Consider the following 16,558-nt stretch of genomic DNA (forward strand, 5'->3'; position numbering starts at 1 on the left):
TGACTATTTCACAAAACTATTTTTCAGTATTTTCACTTGCTGTAAGTGAAAGTATCCAAAAGACTACATATTGTATGATATCATTTATATGAAATGTCTAGAAATAACAACTCTATAGAGACAGAAAGCAGAGCAGGAGTTGCCTTGGACTGGGTAGGCACTGGGGACTGACTGCAAATGTGCATGAGGGAGCTTTCTAGGGCAATAAAAATGAAAAACTGGATTGTGGTAATGGTTGCGTAACTCTATAAAACTTACCAAAAAATCACTGAATTATAAACTGACAATGGGTGAATTATATGGAATTTATACTGTTTAATAAAGCTTTACATAAAAAAAAGATAACTAGCAGTGGGTAAGGAGTGGGAAATGAAACAAGATTGACAATATACTGGTAACTGTTGAAGCTGGGTGATAGTTGCTTCTACTACTTTTACTTTCAAGTATATTTGAAAATTGTCATAATAAAGTTTTTTTTTTTTCATTATACTTCAAGTTCTAGGGTGCATGTGCACAACATGCAGGTTTGTTACATATGTATACATGTGCCATGTTGGTGTGCTGCACCCATTAACTCATCATTTACACTAGGTATATCTCCTAATGCTATCCCTCCCTGCTCTCCCCACCCCACCCCAGGAACCGCTGTGTGATGTTCCCCACCCTGTGTCCAAGTGTTCTCATTGTTCAATTCCCACCTATGAGTGAGAACATGCGGTGTTTGGTTTTCTCTCCTTGCGATAATTTGTTCAGAATGATGGTTTCCAGCTTCATCTATGTCCCTAGAAAGGACATGAACTCATCCTTTTTTATGGCTGCATAGTATTCCATGGTGTATATGTGCCACATTTTCTTAATCCAGTCTATCATTGATGGACATTTGGTTTGGTTCCAAGTCTTTGCTATTGTGAATAGTGCTGCAGTAAACATACATGTGCATGTGTCTTTATAGCAGCATGATTTATAATCCTTTGGGTATATACCCAGTAATGGGATGGCGGGGTCAAATGGTATTTCTAATTCTAGATCCTTGAGGAATCACCACACTGTTCATATCCTTACTCACTTTCTGATGAGGTTGATTTTTTCTTGTAAATTTGTTTAAGTTCTTTGTTGATACTGGATATTAGCCCTTTGTCAGATGGGTAGATTGTAAAAATTTTCTCCCATTCTGCAGGTTGCCTGTTCACTCTGATGGTAGTTTCTTTTGCTGTGCAGAAGCGCTTTAGTTTAATTAGATCCCATTTGTCAATTTTGGCTTTTGTTGCCCTTGCTTTTAGTGTTTTAGTCATGAAGTCCTTGCCCATGCCTATGACCTGAATGGTATTGCCTACGTTTTCTTCTAGGGTTTTTATGGTTTTAGGTCTAACATTTAAGTCTTTAATCCATCTTGAATTAATTTTTGTATAAGGTGTAAGGAAGGGATCCAATTTCAGCTTTCTACATATGACTAGCCAGTTTTCCCAGCACCATTTATTAAATAGGGAAACCTTTCCCCATTTCCGATTTTTGTCAGGTTTGTCAAAATCAGATGGTTGTAGATGTGTGGTATTATTTCTGAGGGCTCTGTTCTGTTCCACTGCTCTGTATCTCTGTTTTGGTACCAGTACCATGATGTTTTGGTTACTGTAGCCTTGTAGTATAGTTTGAAGTCAGGTAGTGTGATGCCTCCAGCTTTGTTCTTTTGGCTTAGGATTGTCTTGGCAATGAGGGCTGTTTTTTGGTTCCATATGAACTTTAAAGTAGTTTTTTCCAATTCTGTGAAGAAAGTCATTGGTAGCTTAATGGGGATGGCATTGAATCTATAAATTACCTTGGGAAGTATGGCCATTTTCACGATATTGATTCTTCCTATCCATGAGCATGGAATGTTTTTCCATTTGTTTGTGTCCTCTTTTATTTCGTTGAGCAGTGGTTTGTAGTTTTTCTTGAAGAGGTCGTTCACATCCCTTGTAAGTTGGATTCCTAGGTATTTTATTCTCTTTGAAGCAATTGTGAATGGGAGTTCACTCATGATTTGGCTCTCTGTTTGTCTGTTACTGGTGTATAGGAATGCTTGTGATTTTTGTACATTGATTTTGTATCCTGAGACTTTGATGAAGTTGCTTATCAGCTTAAGGAGATTTTGGGCTGAGACAATGGGGTTTTCTAAATATACAATCATGTCATCTGCAAACAGGGACAATTTGACTTCTTCTTTTCCTAATTGAATACACTTTCTTTCTTTCTCCAGCCTGATTGCCCTGGCCAGATCTTCCAACACTATGATGAATAGGAGTGGTGAGAGAAGGTATCCCTATCTTGTGCCAGTTTTCAAAGGGAATGCTTCCAGTCTTTGCCCATTCAGTATGATAATGGCTGTGGGTTTGTGATAAATAGCTCTTAGTATTTTGAGACAGGTTCCATCAATACCTAGTTTATTGAGAGTTTTTAGCATGAAAGGCTGTTGAATTTTGTAAAAAGGCCTTTTCTGCATCTATTGAGATAATCATGTGGTTTTTGTCTTTGGTTCTGTTTATATGCTGGATTACGTTTATTGATTTGCTTATGGTGAATGAGCCTCGCATCCCAGGGATAAAGCCAACTTGATCGTGGTGGATAAGCTTTTTGATGTGCTGCTGGATTCGGTTTGCGGGTATTTTATTGAGGATTTTTGCATCAGTGTTCATCAGGGATATTGGTTTAAAATTCTCTTTTTGTTGTGTCTCTGCCAGGCTTTGGTATCAGGATGATGCTGGCCTCATAAAAAGAGTTAGGGAGGATTTCCTCTTTTTCTGTTGATTGGAATAGTTTCAGAAGGAATGGTACCAGCTCCTCCTTGTACCTCTGGTAGAATTCGGCTGTGAATCCGTCTGGTCCTGAACTCTTTTTGGTGGGTAGGCTATTAATTGTTGCCTCAATTTCAGAGCCTGTTATTGGTGTATTCAGGGATTCAGCTTCTTCCTGGTTTAGTCTTGGGAGAGTGTATGGGTCCAGGAATTTATCCATTTCTTCTAGATTTTCTAGTTTATTTGCATAGAGGTGGTTATAGTATTCTCCGATGGTAGTTTGTATTTCTGTGGGATCGGTGGTGATATCCCCTTTATCATTTTTTATTGCGTTTATTTTATTCTTCTCTCTTTTCTTATTAGTCTTGCTAGCGGTCTGTTAATTTTGTTGATCTTGTCAAAAAACCAGTTCCTGGATTCATTGATTTTTTGAGGGATTTTTTATGTCTCTATCTCCTTCAGTTCTGCTCTGATCTTAGTTATTTCTTGCCTTCTGCTAGCTTTTGAACGTGTTTGCTCTTGCTTCTCTAGTTCTTTTAATTGTGATCTTAGGGTGTCAATTTTAGATATTTCCTGCTTTCTCTTGTGGGCATTTAGTGCTATAAATTTCCCTCTACACATTGCTTTAAATGTGTCCCAGAGATTCTGGTATGTTGTGTCTTTGTTCTCATTGGTTTCAAAGAACATCTTTATTTCTGCCTTCATTTTGTTATGTACCCAGTAGTCATTCAGGAGCAGGTTGTTCAGTTTCCATGTAGTTGAGCGGTTTGAGTGAGTTTCTTAATCCTGAGTTCTAATTTGATTTCACTGTTGTCTGAGAGACAGTATAGTGATTTCTGTTCTTTTACATTTGCTGAGGAGTGCTTTACTTCCAACTATGTGGTCAATTTTGGAATAAGTGTGATGTGATGCTGAGAAGAATATATATTTTGTCGATTTGGGGTGGACAGTTCTGTAGATGTCTGTTAGGTCTGCTTGGTGCAGAGATGAGTTCACGTCCTGGATATCCTTATTAACCTTCTGTCTCATTGATCTGTCTAATATTGACAGTGGGGTGTTAAAGTCTCCCATTATTTAAAAAAAAAAAAAAAACACTGTTAACAAAGGTGTGAGAAAATTGTTACTCTCTTACATTGCTGGCAAAAATGTAAATCGGTTCAACCTTTACAGAGGAAATATGGCGGTATCTACCAAAATGACAAATTATATTCTTTGTATAAATGTATGATAACTGATAAATTATACTCTTTCATCAAGCAATTAACTCTACTCCTCGGATACATCTAGGATATACAAATACCCTTGTACATATTCCACTCATACATGGTAATTCATTAAACGGTTGTTGGTAACAGCAAAAGATTGAAACAAAAACTAAGTATCTATTAGTAAGGGGCTGGTTAATTACATTTTGATATACACATAAGAGTGAAATACTCTACAGCCAATGTGATAACCAGTGTTCTTTCTATGCTGATGAGGAAAGATAACTAAGTGAAAAACGGAGATACAAAACTGTGTGTATAGTATACTAACATTTGTCCAATTTGAGAATATGGGTTTTTTTTTTTTTCTTATATATGCATTATACATCTGAAAGGAAAATTCATGAAAATAAGTACACTGGATGGCTACAGAAACGGAAACTAGGAAACTAGGGGACAGGTAGATGTAAATGGCAAGGGTATCTCATTGTACACTCTATACTTTTTGCATTTTGAACCATGAACATGTATTACCTACTCAAAAATTAAAATGAAAAGTGATAAAGAAATCTTAAAAGCAAGCCCCTAAAAGTGTACATTATATTCAGGGAACCAGATAAAAAGCAGATTTTTCATCAGAAGAAAATGTGGCCAGAAGACACTGGATGGACTTAAAGTATGGGAAGAAAAAAAAAATTGCCAATGTAAAATTCAGTAATCAGTGGAAATCTCTTTCAAAACAAAGGTCTTTGGGTTCTGGTTAGGTTTGGCTAAAGGAAGTCAGTGGTAGAAATCAGAAGTCAAGAGGAAGGAGAAACGAGGGTCTTTCTCCCCTAACCCCTCTGCTTTAGGATCCTCTATAGCAGTAGTTATATCTCTTCAGAGGTACCCTCTCACACAAATCAGTGCTGCTTCCTCTCATCAACCATCTCCTGTCTGTGGGCTCTAGTAATACTTTCTTTTTCCTCTGTCCTTCCATTTCTAGAGCTAACAGCAACTTGCCACAATTGCCATTGTCCAGGTTCACCATCTCCTGTCTATTCTCTCAGATCATCATCTAACACCTTTAAAAGTGATTCTATGAGTAAGTTCCTTCTACTGAATTATCTAGCATGGTTTACATTTACCTAACCGAATCTTGACTGAAATATATCTTAATCAAAAAGAAAATGAAGGTCAGTCTGCCAAGGCCTAGACCCAGGAGGGGAGGCCGCTACTGATAGCCCAGAGGGAAAGAACAAACTGGGGGTATCTGAGATGCAGTGGCCTTAGTCCTTCAGGTGGAACAGTGCAACATGGGAAAGAAAACCAAGCACACAGCTGACAGTTCGTCAGAGAATGAAGAGTACACTGTGGAGAAGGTACTAGACAGGCATGTGGTTAAGGGGCAAGAGGAGTATCTACTGATGTGGAAAGGCTTTTCTGAGGAGCACAATACTTGGGAATCTGAGAAAAACTTGGATTGCCTTTAGCTCATTTCTTAGTTTATAAAAAAGTTTAAGATGATGAAGGAGGGTTAAAATAACAAACGTGGGGAGAAGTCAGAAAGTAGCAAGGAAATCCAATTTCTCAAACTGTGCTGACAGTACCAAGTCCAAAACAGAGAACAGAGCAATGATATCGCTCGGGGCTTTGAGATAAGACTAGAACCAGAAAAGATCATTGGGGCAACAGATTCCTGTGGCGATTTATGTTTTTAATGAAATGGAAAGACAGATGAAGCAGACCTGGTTCTTGGAAAAGAAGCTAATGTGAGATGTCTACAAAACTAGGACAGCATTTTATGAAGAGAGACTGATGTTGCATGCATACCTTGAGGATGCAGAAAACAAAGAGGAAAAAACAGCAAAGGGCTAAAGGAGGGGGTGATCCCTGTCACTTCTCTTAGTACATAATACATTCACATTCCTGTCTCTTCCCTTCTCCCCACCCCTTTCTATCCTAAACACATCGTTGAAAAAATGTGCTTATCAGTGTGCTCCACAGGAGAAAAGTTGGTATTGGTTCTCTTTAACATAATTGATAGTCCTATTTATAGGGGGAAAAAATAAAAAAGGAAACAAAAGTGAATTCATTGAAAATCATTCCCTACAAAACAAGGAGCAAATTGTTTCTTAATCTCAATTCCAAAATTAAAAGGGAAAACCTTTTCAAGGTACCATAGCTTAAGAAAATTATAGCTAATAAGTTTCAACCAATAAATTACTAAAAATATATGATTTGCTTAAATATTTTGAATTCTATTAATTCTGTTCATTGCTTCTTATATAGCAAACTTGGAAGAAATTCTTCCAGTGCCTTAATCCTGGGATAGTTTCTCGTAAGTTTTCTTTGTAAGAAGCAGTGAGCAAAATTTTGTCAATTTTATAATTACAGAAGCATTTCATGTAATTTTTTTTCTTTTTTCTTCATTCCACAGTAAAAGCTGCCAGTATAATATTGTAGTTCTATAAATCAAAAATATTAGTGGGAAAGAAGTTTAAAAAAAAAAGTTCAGATATGTAGTTTTTAAATGATCTGACTTAGCACAAGGTTAAGCCATTCAAAATAAAAAAATTCAAATGTACTTACACCATTCATAATGACTATATACATCCTTTAAAGAATAACTTTTAAAGAATAAAGATCTTCCTAATAGTAGGTTGTAGTCACCTGCTTTTTGCTTTAATTTTTGTATATCCACACTGACCAAGAGAACCATCAAGCTTTCCTTCCTTCAGAATAGAAAAACAATAAATACCATTTTCCAAAACGACACATGTACAGTCCTGTAGATTCTGATATATATAGTAGTGTGGGTGGGAACAGGGTATTTCTTTTGCCCTGATCACTTTCCATCCCTGCCAACACAAATATACCAGTTAGTAATCTATCTCTTTGCCCATAAAACAACTACAGTACCAACCGCTTTACTCCAAAATCAATAAAGGGAGCAATGAAGACCAAAATTACAGGTGAAAAGATGCTCGTCACCACTAAGTCCAAATGCAATACTAAGTTTCTAAAGATGGCTAATATAAACAAATGCACTAAGAGTTTTTTAATATTGACTTTAGCTACAACAAATCCTATAAACAAAATATTCGAGTGTAATAGGGAAGAACAAAACTATCTCATGAAGTTTAGTAAGAGAAAAGAATTAAGACCACCAACTGCCTCAAATATATATATATATATATGAAATCATCTCTTTCTCAGAGAGAGAAGACAAAGAGATAGAAGACTGGATGGCCTAGATTTTTCTTTAAAATGACCAAGTTCACATGTCACAAATGATTAGTAAAGACAGTAGATACAAAATTGGTTAAGGTGCTGAATAAGTGTTCATCAATGTAACGAGTCAGGAAGTAGTAAGAGTGCTATGTGCTGTGGAGATGGGCAATACTTATTGAACCCTACAAGACATGTGGGGCCCAGACCCCGCAAAAAACAAATGTACCTTTATAATTAGCCTTTCTTCCTGTATTTCCAAGCCATTTCCTAAATTAGTTGAAAGCCTAGACTTAAATTATAAATGCAATCAAGTAAAACTTGATCATAGAGTAAAGACTGAAGTTAGACTAGGCATAAATGCTGTGTTTGAAATACAGTACAATTTAGCAACATAATCAGAAAACATCAGTGATCTAACATTACATGTGTAGTCTAGTCCAAGATGATCTAGCCACTCAAAATAAGAGACTGATTATACCCACTTAGCTCCATGAAGACAAGACCATTTGGTCTTCTCTCTTAGACAACTTGCCAATACACCTTTTAGTCTTTGCCAGTGCACACACCAAATACTACTAGCTGAACTAGTTCCTCCAGTGATTCTTGTGGACCTAGTGGCCGTCAGGCAAATACCTGCTGTCCTATAACTCACCTCTCTGCCTGGAATGCTGAAATCTATGAACACTTCCTTCCTGTTGGGTAAAAGGAGGTTGTGAAGGCAGCATTAAAATGTGCTTTTCTTTTATGTAAAACTTATAAAGTTTATGTTTTCTGCCTGAAAGTCCACTTAGTTTCAGAGTGTTTGACTTTGTTCCACCTGTGAAACTTAACTTAGGAACCAGTATTTAACCAATCTAAAACAAGGCAAGAGGAAAAAAACCAGTGACAACTTAATTAACTCAATTTGGAAAAGTCCCCCAACTTCTCAGGTTTCGGTTTTCTTATCTGCAAAGAATGAATTTGAGGTCCATATGCACAAAGCAAAATCTCTGTTTCTTTAGAAAATACAGCTTAGAAGGACAGTCGACCCAGGTAAAGGTAGACAGAATTATAATTAGCTGATTTAAGACAATTCACCACGTGACTTTTTATTTCTGTAACATTGGAAATAACACTCAGGTATAAATAAAAGCAGAATCCACTTTCCTTCCCTGTAGACAACACGAGCAAAACTCTAATTTTTCAAGTCTCCCAGCTGATAGAAGGCAGATCAATACATAAGTATAATTACAAAGTAGATAAAGGCTTTTACTAAGGTGGACATATATACCAGACAACACTGCCAGAAAATATAGTAACTTACAATTTTTCCATATAACATATTTTATTTGTAAATGTTATACATATATAAAAGACAGTCTCCTCATTTTTCATATGTCAAGCAAATAAAAAACTTAAAGTCATGATATAAATCAAAAGAACTGTAAAAACAGATAATAAATATATTGAAATCTGTTAATATCCAGGTGCCTTAAACATTCGGTTTGCCATCCCTAAGAGGCTCTTCTGCTCCTTCATCTAAGTTATTCTTGTCATTCCTTCAGAGTACAGCAAGTTAGCTCACCCAGCACATTTTCACTGACCTCCAAGACAGGTCAAGTCCCTGTTATGCCCTCTCATTGCACCCTGTAATTCCCTCCTAACTACAATTATATAAAAGTGTAACTGTTTGTTTGATATATCTCTTAGCTCTGTAACATCTTTGAGAACGAGAATTTATCTATCTTATATTCTCTTTTATCCCTAGAAGCAAGCAGAGCTTTACAGAATAAATGAGTAATTATGCAGTAATTGTTAGAAAAATTTTTTGATTAAATATTTAAATAAAATAACATACTGTTGTAGATTGACTACTCCTTTAGTAGAACTAACATGCTGCTATTTCCCCATTTTTCTTCTGGTACGGAAAATATAATTAACTTCTCTGTAAAGTAAATACAAATAATGCAAAAAGTTTTCCTTCTAAGCAATCTTACTAGTCATCAACATAATGTATTTCTTTTGACTTATATTGAACATCTTAGATAAGATATGCTTCTGCTTAACACATTATTTTTTACACGGGCAGTAGTCGAAAAGCTAGTGTATTCATCCATTTTCATATTGCTATGAAGAAATACCCGAGACTGGATCATTTATGAAGAAAAAGAGGGGTTTAATGGGACTCACAGTTCTACATGGCTGAGGAGGCCTCAATCACAGCAGAAGGCGAAGGAGGAACAAAGGCATGTCTTACATGTCGGCAGGCAAGAGAGCGTGTGCAGGGGAACTGCCCTTTATAAATCCATCAGATCTCATGAGACTTATTCACTATCATGAGAACAGCACAGGAAAAACCTGACCCCATGATTCAATTACCTCCCATTGCGTCCCTTCCATGACACATGGGGTTTATGGAAGCTACAACTCAAAATGAGATTTGGGTGGGGACACAGCCAAATCATATCAGCTAGCAGGCAATGCAAGAGAAGTCAATAAATGACATATAACCAAAGAACTTTTGAAAGTTTTGTAAGAATTTTCACATAACAACGCTAAAATTAACAAAGATTATATAGATGAAAGAGGGAAAAAATGCATGAAACAATAATACTTCTTGCTTACGAATAATTTCTTTTTTTTTTTTTTTTTTGAGGCGGAGTCTCGCTCTGTCGCCCAGACTGGAGTGCAGTGGCCGGATCTCAGCTCACTGCAAGCTCCGCCTCCTGGGTTTACGCCATTCTCCTGCCTCAGCCTCCCGAGTAGCTGGGACTACAGGTGCCCGCCACTTCACCCGGCTAGTTTTTGTATTTTTAGTAGAGATGGGGTTTCACCGTGTTAGCCAGGATGGTCTCGATCTCCTGACCTCGTGATCCGCCCATCTCGGCCTCCCAAAGTGCTGGGATTACAGGCGTGAGCCACCGCGCCGGGCCACGAATAATTTCTTTTAATACTTATTTTCCTCAAAAATCAGTAGAGAATAACTGAAACACTTTTGGTAATCTGCAAAATAATGTAAACATTTTCTTTGTAGTGTTATTAATTTTTTGTTTATTATTTTTGTCTACATAACCAATTCTTTAAGGAAATTATTTACCTCTCCAACACTTCTATGGTTCTGATGGGGCAGCCAACATAGTACGGCTGGGGATATGTTCTGAGAAATGCATCATTAGGTGATTTTGTCCTTGTGTGAACATCACTGAATGTATTTCCACAAACCTAAATGGTATAGTCTACTACACACCTGGGCTACAAACCTGTATAGCATGTTACTGTACTGAATACCATAGGCAACTGTAACAATAGTATTTGTGTATCTAAACACAGAAAACTAAGTAAAAATACAGTATAAAACAAGCTTGTCCAACCCGCAGCCTGCGTGCAGCCCAGGTGGCTTTCAGTGAGGCCCAACACAAATTCGTAAACTTTCTTAAAACATTACATAATCTTTTTGCAATTTTTTTTTTTTCTTAGCTTACGAGCTGTCATCAGTGTTACTTAGTTTATATATGGGCCAAGACAATCCTTACTCTTCCAGTGTGGCCAGGAAAGCCAAAAGATTGGACACCCCGGTGTAAAATATAAAAGCTGTTTATGTGTATAGGCCACTTACCAGGAATGGAGCTTGCAAGAATGATGTCGCTGTGGGTGAGTCAGTGAGTGAATGGTAAATGAATGTAAAGGCCTATGACATGACTATACACTAATGTAGAAATATAAACACTGTATATGTAGGCTGGAGTGCAATGGCGTGATCTTGGCTCACTGCAACCTCCACCTCCTGGGTTCAAGTGATTCTCCTGCCTCAGCCTCCCAAGTAGCTGGGATTACAGGCACTTGCCACCACGACCAGCTAATTTTTTGTATTTTTAGTAGAGACAGGGTTTCACCATGTTGGCCAGGATGGTCTCAATCTCTTGACCTCGTGACCCACCCGCCTCGGCCTCCCAAAGTGCTGGGATTACAGGCGTGAGCCACCACGCCTGGCCTTTTTTTTTTTTTTTTTAAATACTTAAACTTGAGTAAGATTTGTCAGGTATAATCAAAAAGTTCAAATATAAATACATTCACATATTCCTTCCAGCATCACAAAGTAAATATAATTTTTTAATACAGTTTTTTTTTTTTTTTTTAGGTCAGGTGTGGTAGCTCACGCCTGTAATCCCAGAACTTTGGGAGCCTGAGGTGGGCAGATCATCTGAGGTCAGGAGTTCGAGACCAGCCTGGCCAACATGGTGAAATTCCATCTTACTAAAAATACAAAAAATTAGCCAGGCATGGTGACGGATGCCTGTAATCCCAGTTACTCAGGAGGCTGACGCAGGAGAATTGCTTAAACCCAGGAGGAGGAGGCTGCAGTGAGCCAAGATCATGCCACTGCACTCTAGCCTGGGCAACAAAGCCAGACTCCATCCATCCATCCATCCATCTATAAATAAAGGGTTTTTTTAAACTGCCTCACTCTTACAAATCTAAATGATACATTCTAAACTCTCCTTCCGGCCTACAATTTTAAATATATACAAATCAATTTTTAAAGAGGCACAATGTACATGCACATATTTAAATTTCTCTTTGGTTTTGTTTTATATTCTGGATTTCTTCTTCAGCTTTACATATTCCAACCTTCCTACAGAACTTTAAATTTTAACCATCATATTTTCTTAATTTCAAATTCATTTCTCATATCTCATTATTCCTTTCACACAGCATGATATTGATGATTTTAATGTTGTACATAACTTCTCAATTCTCTCTAGAAATGCTAATTACAGATTCTATATTTCATTTTTATTTTCAACATTAACACTGTTTCTTTCAAAATTATTTTTCACTTTTTCATTGCATTTTTTTCATATTGAAGGCATTTTTGAATATCTGATGATTCTTAGATATTAATATGTAAAAATCAGGCCATATGTAAATAATTGGGAGTCCTATGAGCATGAGTCTGGAGTTTCTTGGCTGATGAATTTTTCTTGAGAGTAATTAAGGAATTAGCAGCCTCAATGAGGAATCTGTAAATGCTAAAATGCAAAGGTCATTGCTTCAGGGTTAATTTATATAGAGGAAATTAAAAAGTAGTATAGGCTGAGTATCCCTTATCTGAAATGTTCAGAATTAGAAGTGTTTCAGGTTTTGGATTTCATAGTATTTGTATTTATACTTACTGATTGAGCATCCCTAATCCAGAAATCTGAAATCTGTAATGTTCCAATGAGCATTTCCTTTGAATATCATGTCAGCAGTCAAAGAGTGATGAATTTTGGAGCATTTCAGATGTCAGATTTTGGATTGTCTCATTAGGGATACTCAACCTCTAATGCTGTTTCCCCAACCCAACCTGACCATAAGGCCTGGTGATTGAACTAAATAAAAAAAATTATAATTAATTTCTTTATCTGCATCCTCCTCCAAATAAATGTTTCACATAATAATACTTATCCTATGAGACATACTCTGACACTTTCTATTGCAATTTGTAATGATAAGTGATTTTATAAGCCACTGTTGTGGTGTGAGTACAATTTGAGGTATAAATAAATAACGGATGAAACTGTGACTTGTTCTGCTGTGCTTCAATGACCATTCCTCTATCTGCTTTCTGTCCCCCAGAAAACTGTAGAAATCATTCATTCACTGATAATCTTTATTTATTTTCATTCTCTTCTCTCTTTTACTTTTTTACTATCGTTTTAGTGGGTTCTTAGGAGGGCAGAAGGGATAATCACAAATGTTCAGTTTTTAATCTTTAATTTGAAGTTCTCTATAAGCATTTTTTAAAAACCAGGATTTTCAGCCGGGAGGGGTGGCTCACGCCTATAATCCCAGCACTTTGGAAGGCCGAGGTGGGCAGATCACCTCCCAGGAGTTCAAGACCAGCCTGGCCAACATGGTGAAAACCCATCTCCACTAAAAATACAAAAATTATCTGGGTGTAGTGGTGCACACCTGTGGTCCCAAGTACTCTGGGGCTGAGGCATAAGAATCACTTGAACCTGGGAGGCAGAGGTTGCAGTGAACCAAGATCACACCACTGCACTCTGGCCTGGGTGACAGAGAGACTCTGTCTCAAAAAAACAAAACAATGGTCCGGGCACAGTGGTTCACGCCTGTAATCCCAGCACTCTGGGAGGCCGAGGCGAGTGGATCACGAGATCAGGAGATCGATACCATTCTGGTTAACACGGTGAAACCCCGTCTCTACTAAAAACACAAAAAAGCCGGGCGAGGTGGCGGGCGCCTGTAGTCCCACCTACTCGGGAGGCTGAGGCAGGAGAATGGCGTGAACCTGGGAGGTGGAGCTTGCAGTGAGCCGAGATCGCGCCACTGCACTCCAGCCTGGGTGACAGAGCGAGACTCCGTCTCAAAAAATAAATAAATAAATAAATAAGAACAACAACAACAACAAAACAAACAAACAGGATTTTCCTAACCTCCTTCTGGCCTGATGTAAGCTCTCTCTGCTAACTATCATAGCCTAAACTGCTGTATTCTGGGACTTAACCATTAGAACTTCTCAAGGCAATATGGAGAATTAAAAAGAAAAGTAAAGTGCTTGTAGCAACCAGAGGAATCTGTGTATCAAAATTCCATTTAACTATTAAAACTTAAAGTAAAATTATGGTTACATGTTCAAAATTAAACCTGAATACTTAAGTGAAAAAATAAACATTACTTTTTGCGGGAATAATTTAGGAAAGGTTTCTTCTTCAGAAGAAATTATCAAAAACAAATTCTCAAACACATCAAGAAAAATAATGCATTTATAAGAAGTAAAAAGTACTTACACAGCAAGGCTACTCAAAACATATTGTACGTGCTCACATTCATCTGGGAATGATGCACTGGCTGTTGTAAAACAACAAAGTGCAGTCTGAAGAACCTGAAGCTGTGGCAAAGGGACCTGCCATCTTCCAGCATAATCTTCAACCACCTGACAGGGAAGCAATCCAGATATTACTATAGAAAATGTTCTCAACATCTCGAGTTTAAAAATTTGCATAAAAGTTACTGGATAAATTAAAATATTAGTTCAGCAGGAACACAGGTGACTGGAGGGAGGGATCTTCTATACTGTTTATTTTCATGACATATATCTGAAAATAAAATCAATTATTATCTTTGAAAAGATGTAAAATATAGTGTATGAATGTCTGTACTATTCAACTGCCATTTTTTTTTTTTACCAAATTTTGTTAACTAATGCCCTTTATCTCCCATGTCCAGCTTTAGTGAAAATAATATTCAATATTAAAATAGCTAGCGAGTAGAATATAGTAATAAAGAAAATTAGAAACGATCATGCATTATCATTATTATTATTATAAGGCTCTAAGCATTCTGGCAATAAATGAATATTCTGGCAACAAAAGATATATGACATGATACTCTAATTATGAATATTTAACCTGTACCATATTATGGGGAAGAGTCGAGAATACAGTCAGTCTCGGCTCTGTCACTTAACTAGTTTTATTAATCTGCTTAGGTCAACTGGTCATCTTACTTCTCAATGCGTTAGTTTCCTCACTATAAAATGGAGATGACAATGCTCTCTGAAGCCAAATTGGGGTAATTTATGAGAAAACATTTTAGAAACATCAATTGCTATGTTGCAAGAATGCTATATTAAAAGAATATATTATATTAACAAAATTCATCATCTAAAACTACTGTCTGCAGGCGAGATTTGGCCTGCCACCTGTTTTTGTACATCTACGAGGTAAAAGTGATTTTACATTTTTAAGTGGCTGGAAAAACAAATCACTTTGTGATATGTGAAAATTACATGAAATTCAAATTTCAACATCTATAAATAAGGTTTTATTGGAACACAACCAGGTTTATCCATTTATGTTTGTTTATGGCTGCTTTCCTGCTACAACAACTGAGTTCAGTAGTTGTGACAGAAAGAATATGGCTTACAAAGCCTTAAATATTTAATGTCTGTCCTTTTACAGAAAAAAGTTTGCTGACTCCTGATATTCAAGCTAAGAAAACTAGAATACAAAAGGCAAGAACAGAGCCGAAAAGACTTTTCACACTAATCACTTCCTACTGGGAGACAATTTTCCATGGGTCTCTCACATTTCTACAATTTTTCAAAAAGCCCTTGCTGACTTTATCTTTTTGAAGATATTTATAGCAAGCAGCCTTGAAAAACAAAGATGGCCGGGCGCGGTGGCTCAAGCCTGTAATCCCAGCACTTTGGGAGGCCGAGACGGGCGGATCACGAGGTCAGGAGATCGAGACCATCCTGGCTAACACGGTGAAACCCCGTCTCTACTAAAAATACAAAAACTAGCCGGGCGAGGTGGCGGGCGCCTGTAGTCCCAGCTACTCGGGAGGCTGAGGCAGGAGAATGGCGTAAACCCGGGAGGCGGAGCTTGCAGTGAGCTGAGATCTGGCCACTGCACTCCAGTCCGGGCTACAGAGCGAGACTCCGCCTCAAAAAAAAAAAAAAAGAAAAAAGAAAAACAAAGATGATGTCTCCCTCCAGAGCAGAGAACCACTTTATATCCAGTATAATAAAGACATTGTCTCCCTCTAGGGCAAAGCTCAGGCAGATACGCTTGCAGACCATTGTAAAAGATTAGGGTTCCTTAAACTTGAGGTTCCTCAACTGTGATGAAAACCTACTAAGTGTAGCATCCACTTGGGCTACCATGTCAACTGTATGAGACTTGAGGTAGCAAGGGGCACCATCATAAACTTGAAACTCATGCTGCTTGCTGTGCCATGATTAATAAAGTCCATTATCTCTGATTCAAGAGTTTCGTGTCTTCTGCCAGCACCTGTAAAACTGTGGCAGACAAACTTGAATAAAAGCTCACTCTTCACAGTTCTTGACAATTCCCAATAGCAATACCAGGTACTCATACATCTTTCCAATGTTTCTGGGAACACATACAGATAAAAAAGAAAGCTAAAGGAGATTGTTTCTGAACTTGTATCTCGTCTGGATCTTGCAGTTTTCACTAGCTGGAAAGTAAAAACCACTACTAACTATGCTGTCATCAGTACAGACGAAAAAAGGAGGAATGTTAGAAAAAACATTGGTAACCTGGCTCTAAATTTTCTCTTCCCTGAAGTCTCTAACCAGCTTTATTGCCTTTCCCTGGTTACCAAACCCCTACTCTGGTGCCACATAAAAAATAGGTACCCGACAGCCTCATATTTTTCTTCTTCACAGCCCATGTCTACTTGCAACCTTACCTGCTCCCTATTTATGGGTTGGGTTTATCTCCTTAGAAGAGAAGCTTTCTACTTTCTCAGGTTCTGTTCTCATTATAGCTTCCTTCATTCATTCAGATTCAGCTACCAATCCATTGCCTGGTCTAGCTGAGCCCAAACCTAACACAATACAAGTCCTTGTGGACAACACTT

The 16,558-nt window shown here is 37.5% G+C and overlaps 1 protein-coding gene and 1 pseudogene across 6 annotated transcripts in view; one reads left to right on the top strand and one right to left on the bottom strand.

The window, feature by feature from the left end:
• Window positions 1–16,558, bottom strand: part of ZNF654 (zinc finger protein 654) — a 90,347-nt gene that overhangs the window by 47,701 nt on the left and 26,088 nt on the right. For 3 of the 6 annotated variants that reach the window (XM_033211581.1, XM_033211580.1, XM_033211582.1), the window contains exon 2: window positions 13,960–14,105. The exons of 2 other annotated variants lie outside the window; for them this stretch is intronic. In XM_033211581.1, the coding sequence (XP_033067472.1) occupies window positions 13,960–14,105 (146 nt within the window). Of the gene's footprint in view, window positions 1–13,959; window positions 14,106–16,558 lie in introns of those variants that run through there. One more of the 6 variants, XM_033211585.1, reaches the window with a different exon arrangement.
• On the top strand, window positions 3,803–5,830 carry LOC117084519 (annotated as a pseudogene).

This window comes from Trachypithecus francoisi, unplaced genomic scaffold (genome assembly GCF_009764315.1).
Source record: "Trachypithecus francoisi isolate TF-2019V2 unplaced genomic scaffold, Tfra_2.0 Lachesis_group0, whole genome shotgun sequence".
NCBI lineage: Eukaryota > Metazoa > Chordata > Mammalia > Primates > Cercopithecidae > Trachypithecus > Trachypithecus francoisi.